The following is a 15,362-nucleotide window of genomic DNA, read 5'->3' as shown; positions in this document are numbered from 1 at the left end:
TAATATTATGATTACTCTATGTCTTATTAGGTATCTGTAAAGTCTAAAGCTGGCATTACCCACAAAACAAGACGAGAGAGGAAATAAGATTTTGTCGTCTCGTCTCGAAAATTGTGTAGTCTCAATTTTTGATGGATTCTTTCTCGTCTTGTCTCGAATTTCGAAAAGCTTTTCATATCTCACCTTGAAAATTTCTCGTCTCTTTTTGTAAATCTATGTATTAGATTTTTAGAGGTAATGTTAGTAAAATTTTACACTTTTTGATAGGAAAATCAAATGCTATGTAGGGATAACTGTGGCATAATTAACAGTAGTTAAAAAATATATACTAGGTTCCCTTATCGGTGTTCAAACAGGAGTAAATATTAAAGTCGTTTACTTAGTAACTGATTTTAAGAAGATATATTTTCATCGTATTAGACTGTCCGAGGTATTCTGCACCAGATAATGAAGTAAATGAAACACTGGATATCAGAAACAAATACAGACTTTAATCATAAAAGTAGAGTCTTTCATCTTCGATGACTTTTACCCATCTCTGTGATCACACTTCGATTTGCTGGTGGTACCTTTTATCAGATTTAAAATTGAAGAACTCGCCACTTGCAGAATACATCTCATCATATGAATTGAACTATCGACCACACAGGAATTGTGTGTGAGAGCGAAACAAACCGCAATTCGACGGTGTAACGTGTGCTCTGTAGGTAGGATAAGGTAATAACCCGAACCCATCAAGTTCAGTCTGCGTGACTCGGAGTATTGCTAACTAATACTGGGTATTTCTAGTTTAGAATGACACACACGTGGCATAATTGTTCACAATACAGTTCACCTGTTGTATCCCGACCTTTTGTAATAAACTTAAAATGGACAATTGAAAATTGACTAAAAGATTACCAGTTTTACGCTACAGAACAAGTATCATTTTAACCAAATTATTTTAAAGTTCATGTCCACTAGTTGCGCAAACAGAAACTTTTGTTGGGAGGGGTCGAAATTTTGTTGGGCTCCAACACTACAAGCCACTACGTTTACGTAACATTGAACGGGTATTTCTGCACTCGAAAAGGCGATAAGTAATTGTAAAATACTTTCACCTATATTTAAAAAAGAAAGATAGAACTAGATTGTTTTAATAAGAGAAAGAAAACGGATGAAATGTAGGATAACATTTTCATGCTACATCAATCATTGCCCTGTTAAACAAGTATAGCTTTATTGACACAGTATACAAATCTATGTTAACTTAGGAAGTTTCTTTTGGAAGATCCGGTCCCAATGGACTCTCGTGGGTGCTCTCCTGACGTCCACTGGCGTTTTGGAGGGGACACATAAATAAAAAATTTAAATTTTATGCCCACAGGCTATTGGAAGAGAGCTTGATATAGCTTTAGCTTCTAGCAATATTTTATCGATCTGACTTCCCTTGAAGAGTCGCCACTGAGTTCAACAAAGAAGCCGCAAAGGAACACTTAAAATGCGACAAACACCTCTTAACTCATGTGTTTCACTTTAAGCTTATCACGTACTGTATTTCTATGCGGAAGGCATATGTTTAGTATTCTGTAAAGCTATGTTATGTGCTGCCCATAGAGATTTCGTGAATGATGACTTAGCATTCTTCGCACACGTACAGTATCGTAGTCTTGACATTGGAAATCCTTTCCGTGGTTCTTAGGAAAAGCCTTGACCTTATCTTATACACTCACGTCACAAGGTCTCCGTCATTTGAACAGACACTTTACGCAACAACAAAATATTCCCATTTCTCTTGTAACGCTAGACATGCGATGTTCATTTTAAACAGACGTGATTTAAAAAAAGAAAAAAAAAACTTCAATTCTTTAATTTCTCTCTGAATACAATGTTCATTCGCAAAATAATAATAGTATTTTGGGATTTTAGATATTTGTGCAGGCGCCAAATACCCTGAGAGAAAATACGATGGTTACGATGTGAAATATAGTAGGTATGGCAAGGGAGGTTTGTCTTTCCTCGTACAGAGGAAGAGCAAGAACCCTATTACATAGGAATACTACTTATAGATGCATCCCAAGATTTTTTTTTTTTTTTTTGCAGAGGGGGGTAGTCGAAACGTTACCTGTTCTTGTTTTTGCTTTACCTTAAAAAAATATTAGAGTGTTGTGTTTTTAATTGTGTAGGAACCAGTTACAAAGAGGAAAAAAGAAACTTAAGCTAGTCGAAGTATAAAGTCAATTTTATATTACAACTTATGTTATGAAGTGAGAATATTAGGAAGAGCACCAGGCCTCCATTACAATAATAGTATGTTATGTACAGGTAGCCCGAGAAAGTCCATTTTCCGCCATTGAGATGATGAATGCTGTCAAATTCATTTCTGTTTCACTCTTTTATATATATTCATTTACATTTTTCGATGTAACGACATGTTTTCAAGTGACTAAGTATCTAGACGTAGAGAATTTGGTTAAAAACAAATATTAGAATTGTGTTTACGATGTAGTATAATTATTAATTAAGATTCCACCATAACCGGCTTTCTTCACCTTTCAGAGTTTCTTTCACTAAAAATCCTAACTCTAATGATGAGATAATTTATCTCTTAGATATCCATCTGTAATTATCGATAGATAGATATTTATTTATCTAGCTGTTTACTTCATTTTTTCCCAGCTTGCGCTATGTGAACTTTGTGGTGGACAAACACCGTGCTCGTGGGTTTTCTCGAGATCTCCCATTTCCTCCCACTTTCTTCATTCCACCATTTCATTCATTTCTCATCTTCACCGTCTCTTTTAGCCTAACTGGCATAATCGTAGGACTTAAAACAAAGATTTCATTTCATTTTACTTCATTTTTCTTAATTTTTTCAGTAAATTTTAAGAGATTTTTTTTTAAATATATATTTTAGAAATTTCAGAAATTAGACTTTGTTAGTTGGCTGGCTTATTTGTTCTGTAGGTTTTTGTTTGTCAGTTAGGTTTCTTTCTTTCTTTCTTTCTTCTTTTTAAGTTTCTTGGCTTGTTGAAGTTCAGCATCCATTTTTAGCATTAAGGCTATATCAGAAGTAGGTCAATGGTTTAAAGTTGAATCCTACCGTAATGCATTTAGTTTTTATATCGCAAATCTAACCCAAAGCCATGTGCATCAAGCGCGTGTGCAATTACTAATAGGACCAGTTGTAAGAATTAAAACAATGTCAAATAATATACTAATTAGATCATTATCCAATGAATACAAATAATTCGATTATCTTTATAATAAAAACAATAATTGCATCGAAGTACAGCGCTCATATCTGGCGCGTAGGTTCCCTGGTTCGATCCCAGCTACTGCGAAGTGAGATTTGTGATGAACTAACGTCGTGTACGTGGATTTTTCGGGATTTTCTCGTTTCCCCCTACTTTCACAATTCAATTATTGACATTATTCCATCATCACCTTCTCCCTTAGCTTCGGCCCATAATCGTGGGGCGTTAAACTCAAAATAATAACAATAATACTAATAATAATTGTAATAGAAGACCTAATATACAGTGAAACCTCTCTAAAGCGGACAGCCGTGGGGAATCAATAATTGTCCGCTATAGAGAGGTGTCAGCCTTAGAGAGATTTTGATATTTTCTTACGTAAATTAGTAAAGAAGGTAATATGCAATTAGTAACAATATTTTTGGATGAATCATGTATTCACGAATATTTCCAAAATGTTACTGTACCTGTGTTGTCCTCTGCTGTCCTATACTCCATGTTCGTTGCACAAGATGGAAATAAGATGTTATAGTTCTCTGCACTTTACACAGTATGTCGCTTTAATTTGTGGGTTACTTGCAGTCCAGTAGTGTCTTTTTTGTGACAATATGCGTACCCGTGGGCAAAAACTACCGAACTTGTCTTCTGCTTGGTTAAAGATTCCAACAGGACAGTAAAATAACGTGTTATTCCAAACGGAGGACAACTGTCAATCACTTTTGTGTCTAAAACACCTTGGGTGGGAGTGGAATGCAAGCAAAGGACATGAGAGTGTTGTTAAACAGAGACTCTTCGTCTGGATTGCTTAGTAGACTTTTGAGGAGACAAAATGTCACAATGCTCTCTTGGTGATACATGTATGACTTACTAAAAATGTATTTTTACAATAATTTTCAACTTATTTATAGACAAAGTGTCCGTAATACGGAGGCAAATAATACCTATAAAGGACAGAAAAGACTGTCCGTGTCCGTGGTAGAGAGTGTCCGCTTTAGAGAGGTTTGCCAATATGTTTTATCCTATTAAAGTGTTTGGGGATTACAGAACATGTCCGTTACGGGAGGTGTCCGCTTTATAGAGGTGTCCGTTAGTAGAGGTTTCACAGTATAACTAACGTCGTTACGTAAAGGTCCTCAGTTTATATTTATATTAGCAAGGCTACGCAAAATCACACAAAACATTTTACGCACTGTATTTAAATATTACCTTTTTATTTGGGCACATAACAGATTAAACAATTACACTCCTTAGAATTGTTCATGTAGCTTACACAAGATGGGTCCGGAATTATATCTTATTTATTCTTCGTTGCTATGACAACGAATCTCTCTTATAACAAAACAGCAACGTATATTAACTGCAAAAGAAATTACATCTGCATATCCTTTTTTTCATATACTTCTTCTTCCTTTTCTTGAATAGCTTGTGCATAATTAAAAAGTATATTCTGCCCACAAATACAAATAAAGGTTGAAATACAAGTATCGTTACAATAATCTCCTTTTCATCTTTCCTTGAGAATGAGGTAGCATTGCCCTTGGAAGCAATTTTGTTCTCAGAGTTCCAGTTCGCTGGGTATGGTTTGTTTCCACTTCAAGTTAGTATAAAATTGTAAAAGATGTTGCTAGGTACAAAATAATGTAAACAAATCTGCATTTCATACTCATGAGTTTTTTTTCTTAGATTCTTTAGCACCGAACCATCATGTCTGTGCACTTCCCGTTAGTAAAGATTTTGTTTATAAATTTTGTTTTTAGAAGCTACTGGACAAATTTAGATTAAAATTAACATGTAAGTCTTTGATGAACTACTAATTTAGTTGAGACAGGGTAAAAACACTGTCAAAATTTAACAGATCAAAGTTGAATGCTACTAATTTACTGACTTCTGTTACAAGCATAAGTTCAACATGATTAACTATTAAATTTATAACAATATTTCCAAGCACTCTGACTTTTTCTACCTGGACTTTCTCCCTTTTGAAGATGCTTGAGCAAAAATTCGGGCCGAAATTGGAACCAAGTAGTTGGTCTAATATATACTTGTATATTGTATATACTTGCACTAGTCACTTATGTAATTTGATTTGAGATCGTACGAAAATAAAATGACCAAATTTAGTAGAATCAAAATATTGAAAACAAAGTAAAATTATTTTTGAGTAATGGCTTAACTGTTCACATCAAATTTGTCATGTGAGTCATGATGGCGAACATAGTGACCTTTCAAATTTGGCCGAGACAGTCAAATGAGAAGTTCTGTCGAGCGTAAAGACTTCAATCAACGTAAAAGTTTACTTCTTGGTATTCATTTGAACGATGTGAAACGAAATTGCATTTGAGTCACTGCTGTCTCAGATAGTAGTCGCTGAGAGAAGATATTCTTGGGATGTGCTTAAGCCTATTACCCAGTTACAGCTCTGATTTGTACACTAAATGGTACAATAAAAAAACGTGCAAAAATAAATTTGCAAATATGACAAAATAAATACATAACAATAAATTTATTACAACTATCCGTTGAATAACAAGCTTGAACAGTTGTACATAATTAACACGAAATATATAAACTTTAAATGATGTTACTGTAACAAGAAAGAATAAAATATCATCTGGGAAGAAACATCATAGGGAGAAAGCTTCTGTAACGCAACGGATATTACAACGGGGAATATATATTGACATTTTCTTGTCTATGATTACATATGGCAAAAATAATACCGCTTTGTACAAAAATGAAAAATTAGTTGCTTTACAGTGTAATTTTCTCTAATTATTCAAGTTTCTTAGTCATATTGTACAAATGTGATTTAATTTTTTCACTCTAAATCACGAGATAAGTTGATGATGAAGTGAACTTCTGAAAAGCAAATGTATATTCTGGGTAATGACAAAATGTAGCTTAACATTTCTAACTATTTGATACGTTTAGAAGCAAAAACAATGATCCTGTATTCATGAAACCATCCCACAACAAAAGTAGACATTGTGAAAACGAAAGTAAAGAAATAAAAAATGTTCCAAAGATAAAACATACGTCATCTACTAAAGTGGAATCGATATGAAATATACAGTTATCAAGCATTCTATTATGTATTTCTATACTATACGATAATCGAGTCATCTATTAAGATGGAAGTAATCTTGAAATGCACAGTTGCTGAGCATGCTATTAGGTACAGGTCTATACTATACGATAATCACGTTACTTATTAAGATGGAACGGATCCTGAAATATACAGTTATCAAGCATTTTATCACGTAGGTCTTAGATACGATACGATAACCACGTTACCCATTGAGATGGAACTGGTCCTGAAATTTACAGTTATCAAGCATTTAATCATGTAGGTCTATACTATACGATAATCACGTCATCTATTAAGATGGAACTGATGCTGAAATATAGGCCTACTGTTATGAAGCATTCTATTATGTAGGTGTGTAGTATACGGTAAGTACGTCATCTATTAAGATGGAGTTGATCCTGAAATATACAGTTATCAAGCATTTTATTGTATAAGTCTACGATACGATACGATAATCACGTTACCCATTAAGATGGAACTGGCCCTGAAATTAACACTTATCAAGCATTTTATCATATAGGTCTATACCACACGATAATTACGTCATCTATTAAGGTGGAATTGATAATTATTATTTTTCAGACCAGAATATGCATTTCTTTATTAAAAATGAAAAATGAATTTCCTAACACTTTCCATAACGTAACGTTATCTTCCTCAGACGTTAATATGATATTTTCTCAGACGTCTGAGACGAATTATCAAACATTCTATTATGTAGGTCTGTAGTGTAGGATAATCACGTCATCTATTAAGATGGAACTGATTTTGAAATATACAGTTATTAAGCATTTTATCATGTAAGTCTATACTATACGATTATCACGTCATCTATTAAGATGGAATTGATTCTGAAATATACAGTTATCAAGCATTTTATTGTATAGGTCTATACTATACGGTTATCACGTCAGCTATTAAGATGGAACTGATCCTGAAATATACAGTTATCAATCATTTTATTATGTAGGTCTATACTATACGATAATCATGTCAACTATTAAGATGGAACAGATCCTGAAATATACAATTATCAATCATTTTATTATGTAGGTCTATACTATACAATAATCACGTCAACTATTAAGATGGAGCAGATCCGGAAATATACAATCGTCAAACATTTTATTGTATAGGTGTATACTGTACTATAATCACGGCACCTACAAAGATGGAACTGATCCTGAAATATACAATTACAAAGTATTTTATGATTACATTAGCAAGACGACAGTACACAATATGGTTAAAATGACATATATCCTAGTATTATGATAGACTCTTAAAATATAATTTTTGTTTAACTATAATATTTTGCAAAGGAAGACATATATATCAATCAATCGTGCATCTGGAAATTTTTGTTGAGAGGGCTCCAAATTTTGGAGGAAGGGCTGTTCAATACTACAAGCGACTACATTTACGTAGTATTGAACGGGTATTATTCTGTACCGAACAAACGAAAAGTAATTGTAAAATACTTCCTCCTATATTTTCAAAAAAAATGGCAGAACTAGATTCTTTTTTTATAGGATCAAAAGATATAGTTCAGGCAAAAAAAAATCTTGTAGGCCTTATATCTGGAGAACTACGTATAGTGTAGCGAAACCCAAACAATCAATTAACCAGCATGATATGCTTATTCCGCAAAAAGATACGAAAACTTGATTAAGGGGTCGTTCGAAAATTGTATGGCCCCTGATCCAAAAATGCCTCAAAAGATGCAATATATTTCAATAAAAAAAATTTCTTGTATGCCTTATATCTGGGATACTACATACAGTGTAGCCAAACCCAAACTATCACTTAACTAAGTATGATGTTCTTATTCCATAAAAAGTACGAAAACTCGATTTAGGGAGCGTCCAAAAACTTTGTGGGTCCTGATCCAAAAATGAATTATTGGCCGAGATCGCAATCTTTTGATGCATTTTTTTTATCATTCCTAAAATTCTTGTAAGAGAAAGAGTACAGATGAAGTGTAAAGATGAAATTTTCATTCCATCTATCATTTCTCTGTTAAACAAGTATAATTTTATTGAGAAATTATAGAAATGAAGGCTGAGTTAGGAAGTTTGAGAAAGGGGGAAGGTCCGGACGTTATGAACTTTCCCCGTGAGTGCACCCCTGTATCAATTCATAGATCATATATCAATATGAACAGAATTAACATGCTTTTTTTTTTAAAGGTAAAATCTTATTCGTAGTCTTAATAGAAAAAACCGAGAGAAATGAATTTTTATGGCGTTAAAAAGCATGATCTGATCTGGTTTGCCAAAATCTGATGCAGTTGATATGTTTTATATATACTCTGGCGGAGTGGATTTTTATTATTATTAGTTTATGCACTGTATAATAGAAATATGGAACGTTTAATAGCAAATTGTCTTTATTGTTGTTTGATTGCTTCTAATAGTGATACATATATTGCTTGTAAATAAGAGTTTAAAAATTGGAACAAATGGAATATATTAGTACCTCTATAGTGCCCATACACGGTTCACGGTTTGTGCAAACAAGGCTGTTTGTGCAAATAGTTTGACAGTGTATGCTGCTGTATGAACTGTTTGCGCAAACGTTTGTGCAAACATTTTCCACATCAAACTCGTTCGAAAATTGTTTACACAAACATGATGTTTGCGCAATCACATGGACCGTGTATGGGCATGTTTGTGCAAACACGAGATTTATTTCCGAGTACGAGGCCTATTATACAAACGCTTATTTCTTGCGTTATGGCGTCAATCAATAGGATTCAAGAATTCTGGAGAGAATTTATTGAACTTTATCGAAATTTACCTGAACTGTGGAAGGTAAAGAGTGAAGATTATAGAAACAGGAGTCTGAAAATTGCGGCCTCACACGTTTCTATAATAATTTGTCCAAGCGTCTGGGGTGCAATGGGTGTTTCTTTCAAATTCAAGTCCTCGTACGTGTTTCCGCACACAAGATAACGCAAAGTGGTAAACAACCTCTGATCGGGAGCTATCGCATCTCTCATATTTGTATCCTGTTTTTGAATAAGAGGAGTAAACATTTCCAATATTTCACCAAATATAGTTGAATTCATTCGTAAATAAGTAAATAGTCGAATTTATCTCAAGCTTGGCTATTAAATTTTGATGACTAAACTAGACGGTTTCTTGAACCACCCTTTCATCTACATTCGCTGGTATTTCCCCTTCCAAAGCACAAGCAATTACTATCGCTAAACAAGCTGCTTCAGTGGATATGTTTATGCGATCAAACTCAAATTGAACTGAAGTTTGTGCAAATAGTTGAATCGTGTATGATCGGGTGTTTGCGCAAACACAGTGTTTGCCCAAACCGTGAATCGTCTATGGGTCCCTTAACATGTGGTTTCAGCAATGTAAAGAGCTAAATACTTCAACTTTCCTTGCTATGAGCAAAAGCTTTATTTTAGAATTCATGTATTATCTGAATTCCAAACTATGTTATGCATAAAAAGTGTGAGAAATCTTTATAGAACAATTATGTCCGACCTTGACAGTAACTGTCAACAAGTGAGAAAGCAAGAACTGCATCACTTCCCGTAACCCTCTATTAGGTAAAATTAGAAGCGATAGAAATCTACCATTTACACGTGTTCAACATTAATTCTGACAGAGATTACAAATATGGCAATAACTAGCTAGAAACTGCTTTATTATGTGCATTCAGTGTATCAAAATGAGATGCCATTTTCACCCTTATATAACTCCACTAAAACCGAAAGTAAAAAAGTAGAATTGCAAGGTCTTTGGATCACGCTTCCCGGATTTTCTAGTTTTGCAATACATTCTACGAGTCTACAGGTCATCGAGGTAAATCTGGGAGATTAGATATTAAATTACCTATTAATTAATTATATATGCCACTTATAGCTTGTAACAGTAGTTCCCAACCTCTTTTGACTTTCTACACACTCTACAGAACGTCCAAGGCATTGTAACACATTTTAGTAGATCTTTAGTTAATAACGAACAGAAATACCCGTTCTTCACACAAGAAGAAGAAGGTTTACTCAAAATATCTAAAAGTAAAGAAATGGGTGAAATATGTAACGATTGGGACAGCTCACATGGCCGTTCATCGCACGGGATGAATAAGCTAAATGCAGAAGAGTTCAAATATATGATGAAACTTATGCAACCTGGAACATAGGAAGAACTGTTGGGTTGCCTACCTAACAGGCACTAAAGTTCACTGTACATCAACTTTAGCAACAGCCTGCCTTCGGGCCACTCCCGGCCCACTAAGCCATTTAATCCGGCCCACCTGACTCATTATTGAAAATTAATTATCAATACGTAATCTCTTAAACAGAGCTAAAAGTTTTTCTTGAATAATTGATGATTGCCTTGAAAATATCGTCCACGTTGGAACATCCAGTGTAGAGTGTACCAATGAGCACTGGCAGACTGGTCAAGTGTTCCACTAAAATGGTAAATAAATAGTTTTGTGCTTTTCTTTAATAAGTAGCTAAATATTTTGCTTACTGCTATAACAGTTTTTATGTTCCTGTGATATTAGTGTCCAATAATTGACTTTATATGTATATAGCTACTCAATTCTTCTAAAAATGTTGTACATTGTCTCGTAACGGCCCTAGACACCAGTAAGTCCTCTGTGGTTGGCATACTTCCTCTTCCAATTTGCACATGCCTGCTGTACATAATTGTTTGCATAAATTTGATATCCCATCCCCCTTCGAGTCAAAAATGAAAGAAGTTTTCGTACGTGATTAGACCTGGTGAAGTTCTACATATATGTGTGTACAAAACTTGGTGGCACTAGGTGCTTGCTTTCTATTAGAAAAATCTGATGACAGATACAGAAGCACACACACACACACAAACATTCTTTTATACTGTTAGTCATACAAGAGTAACTTTGCATAAAGTAGTGACTCTATGTAGTAGTGGGTAGCTACTGTGCCTGCCGCTAGAGTTTTTAACTGTTACAGTCTGTCTCTATATTGAACTTTATTATTATATGCTTGATGATTTTTTAAACTCTACAATTTCCCGATACACTCCATGTAACTCGCGATTCATTAATTTGTACGAAAAACCGTTGGAAATCACTGTCTTAAAATATATGTTGTATTCAGGGGTAAAAGTGGATCTGAAAAGGTGGGGGGGGGGACGGTAAGTGGCGGCAAGACGCTACGCCGTTCCCCCTGCCTATCTTTGACCATTGTAACTTTCTTACGGAATGGGGGACGGCGTCCCCCAGCGTTCCCCGCACTTTTACCCCTGGTTATATTACTTAGTTGCTGTTAGTTGTTTGAAAGGATTATATCTTGTATTCCAACCAAGATCTAAATTAAGATATTTTCATTGTTGCGGCTGTATTATTGCACAGCACTAACATTCTGTTTATTCAAATTTTTAAAACTTCCAAATAGTTTCGATGGAAATGAGCTATAGAATGAATTTTCTGTTTCGAAAACTGTGTAATATCACAACTTAATAGGAAGAATGAAATGCAACGAAATTGTTGTCAACTATGAAGTGCATATTTCGAGGAAGCAGATGCACCAAACTCGCTGAAAACAGTGCAGTATTTTCTCGTTATTCCATGTTCTGCATGTTGAACCAGTGTTTAGTGTAAAGCTTTATGGTCAGATGTTAAGAAATAGAAGAATGTCGACGGAACTTATGATGGACGAAGTTCGTCCTCACCTCTTATTAGCTCGAAAATGACCAAGATTCATACACAATGGTTCTACAACAGTAGCGTTACGGTATTTCAGATTTTGTCAGGGAAAAGGAGCAACATTGGTCACATTTTTTTGGCAGTATTTCAGAACACAATCAGTATTAAATAGCATGGGTGTCTCAAACTCAGGGGCGGAAGGCAATTGTCCCCTGCCCTCTCCAAACAATGCCAGTGTTCCAGAATACGGGGCTCTTCTTGTCTCAGCGAGGAAGTTTGACAAAATATGACTACTAAGGTAGGTGTCTATAATCACTAATGTTTTACATTATTCATTTAATTTCGTGGAGTATAATCTCGTATTTGGCTAGTGATAATGGAAATGGTAGTAGTTAGCCCTAGTGGTTATAAAAGTTATAAGTAGGGCCCGGAAATTGAAGAAAAATCCTCCTTTTTACGAGTGCCCGAAGACGAGGCTTAATATATGTATGTTCATTTTGGGTCAAATTAGGCCAGAAAATGGTGGATTTTCTTTGTCCTTTTTTGCGGCGTTTCTTTATTTATTGGTTTTTTTTACAGCGTTTTATAGGTCTTACCGTCTTTTCCTGCACTTCATCTTTCGACAATACAGTTACTGGCCATTAACTCGAATCTCCACCACCTCTTTTCATTAGCAAACAAAATTGAAAAGATAAGATATTCTTCAACGACTGGGCTGATAAGACCAGATCTGTAACAATCACAAGTAAGATAAGGAATAACAATGTCCTCCAACAGGGGGATGAGGGAGGGGAAGTTTTCTTATTTTAGTTTGAGCATTATAGTCATTAAATGGGTAATTCTAATTAAATTGGGTTTTATTTTTACGTCCTTTTTTCCAGTTTTAGGTCCTTTTTTCAGGTATTTTTAGGTCTTTTTATAGATCCTTTTTAGGCAATTTTTAGATCTTCAACTTCCGAGCCCTAGTTATAAGTAACGGTCGTAAAAACATGAAATAAAGCTTAAGTTTCACATTTGTGCCTCCAATCAAATAAATGACGCTGGTCTCCGGGCGGGCTTGTCTTAGTTCAATCTGACAAATCAAAAGGAGGAAAGTACTTTCACTTCCGGTCTCAATATTAATCATCATAGCAGTGATGCAACGAATCACGGAATTTGTGAACTGTGACTCAGAAGCAGTCAACAGAACCATGATCATCCGTAGTCATCATCTGGTCTTCAGTAGTGAACATCATTAATTCATTATGAAATTCTGCAGTCCACAACTGATTTATTTTTGGCTTTCTGGTCTGTCTGGGTGACACAGTCTGTATTATAGAAACATTGTATAGTGTACTTAACTACAGACTCGGATTAACCTCTAGGCTGACTAGCATCAAGCCTGAGGCGGCAATATTAATTTGAAAAATGAAATGGAATCTTTAAGTTTTACGTCCCACGGTTATGCCGGTTAGGCTAAAGGAGACGGTGATGATGAGAGATGAGTGAAATGGTGGAATGAAGAAAGTTGGAGGAAACGGGAGAACCCCGAGAAAACCCACGAGCACGGTGTTTGTCCACCACAAAATCCACACGGCGCGAGCTGGGATCGAACCAGGGACCCCAAGCACCGGAGGTGAACGCTCTACCACTGAGCCACCGCGTCCCCTAGGACATTTTAAATGTTGTTAAGCAGAGTTTGCAGTATTTAAAAGTGTTTAAGTAATCCGATAAGTGCTATATCATTCTATTAGCAGTTGAGCTGTACATTTATTAGCAATAACCGAAATGATCAAAACTACAGATAGAAAATTATTTCAACAGTTAGTCATCGAACATGCGTGGAATATGGTTAGTAGACTTGTTTTAACGGTCCACTAAACCAAATATTACAGTGATTCTTGTCCAACATAGGGGAGGCGCGGTGGCTCAGTGGTACAGCGTTCACCTCAGGTGCTTGGGGTCCCTAGTTCGATCCCAGCTCGCACCGTGTGGACTTTATGGTGGACAAACACCGTGGTCGTGGGTTTTTCTCGGGGTTCTCCCGTTTCCTCTTACTTTTTTCATTCCACCATTTCAATAATCTCTCATCATCACCGTCTCCTTTAGCCTAACCGTCATACCCATGAGGCGTAAAACAACGATTTCATTTCATTCCATTTGTCCAGCATAGATAAATAGAGTTTGGGTAGGAATTTAAAAAATATATATCTTCTGAAATACCTTTTCGACAATCATTTTTATAAACAAAATAAATCTATATATTAAAATACTAGGTTTATATTGTCTCCAAAGAAGATTTTATTTGTTGTCTCCAATCCTTTCGACAATAAGATCTCGAAAACCACCAGTAACTCATATATATATATATATATATGAGTTATTTTTATTACATGTTTTAGGGGTACACTGAAGTGTTGAAATTTAAAAAAAATTAAACATCATACCCTACGACTTATATATTTCAGCAATACATAATTGTATACGGGAGTAGTATAACCCTCAGGCTTCTGTTTAATGCGAAAATGATAATGAAAAACGAAGAATAATCAGTTCTCCAATCTGAGATAAATCTTTATTTTTTTGAAATGTTTTGCCCAATGAACCATATCACTGACGTTATAATTAATTGTGTGTCTAATGTATTTGCTTATTACTGCATGCAAGAAGAAAGAAAGCACTGATGAAACATGAATTAGAAACTGCAACCGGAAATAGGCTCAAATCTTGGAAACTGTGAGAGATATTGAAAAAATAACCGAAAAATCTCCTCTTTATGGCATCCCTTGCAGATTTTTTTTTTTTAAATCAATATGTCTTTCACTTGTTTCTATTAAGGGACATGTACAGATGTTGTGAGGAATGACAAATAGATTTATGCTCATATGTGAATAAGCGCTGTGTAGAAAGTGCAGGTTCTGCTAGTATATAAATATAAGAGATAAAATGGACATAGCTTACCATTTTTGCAATTTTTGACTCGAATTTCGTCTGCTGCAATGACAGCTACAGAAAGACAAAAACCGAACAGTTGGAAGATTTTCATGTTCAAAACTTGAAGGCTTCAGCAGCAACGAAACACTGACCACGACAACTGTCACATGTTCTGGAACATTCTTTCCTTTTTTAGACCAAACTATGTGTACAATAAACAGTTGCGCAACTTTCTTTCATTGTGTTATGTTATATCTAATAACGATTAGTCACGCTCAAAGAGTACATAATCCCTTTCATATATATGCTTCCGAATGTATAAATTGTATTAAGTGACAAAGCAAACAATACTTCAATGCTATTTTAACGATAGTGTTGCACATTACGAACAAATACAACATACCCAATGCCCTCAGTTTCATTTGCTGAATGACAATTCGATTAACACATTGTAAAAAAATTTT

The 15,362-nt window shown here is 34.9% G+C and overlaps 1 protein-coding gene across 2 annotated transcripts in view; it reads right to left on the bottom strand.

Moving 5' to 3' along the window:
• LOC145663582 (ecdysteroid-regulated 16 kDa protein-like) overlaps positions 1-15,056 on the bottom strand; it is a 46,323-nt gene extending 31,267 nt beyond the window's left edge. The window contains exon 1 of one of the 2 annotated variants that reach the window (XM_081729697.1): positions 14,926-15,056. In XM_081729697.1, the coding sequence (XP_081585823.1) occupies positions 14,926-15,010 (85 nt within the window). In that variant the 5' untranslated portion in view covers positions 15,011-15,056. Of the gene's footprint in view, positions 1-3,703; positions 3,938-14,925 lie in introns of those variants that run through there. The other variant, XM_081729698.1, reaches the window with a different exon arrangement.
• Positions 15,057-15,362: the final 306 nt, after the last annotated feature.

This window comes from Thermobia domestica, chromosome 11 (assembly GCF_964235325.1).
Source record: "Thermobia domestica chromosome 11, izTheDome1.hap1.1, whole genome shotgun sequence".
NCBI classification, from domain to species: Eukaryota; Metazoa; Arthropoda; class Insecta; order Zygentoma; family Lepismatidae; genus Thermobia; species Thermobia domestica.
The sequence above is the reverse complement of the archived record's forward strand: the minus strand, read 5'-3'. Positions and strand labels throughout refer to the sequence as shown.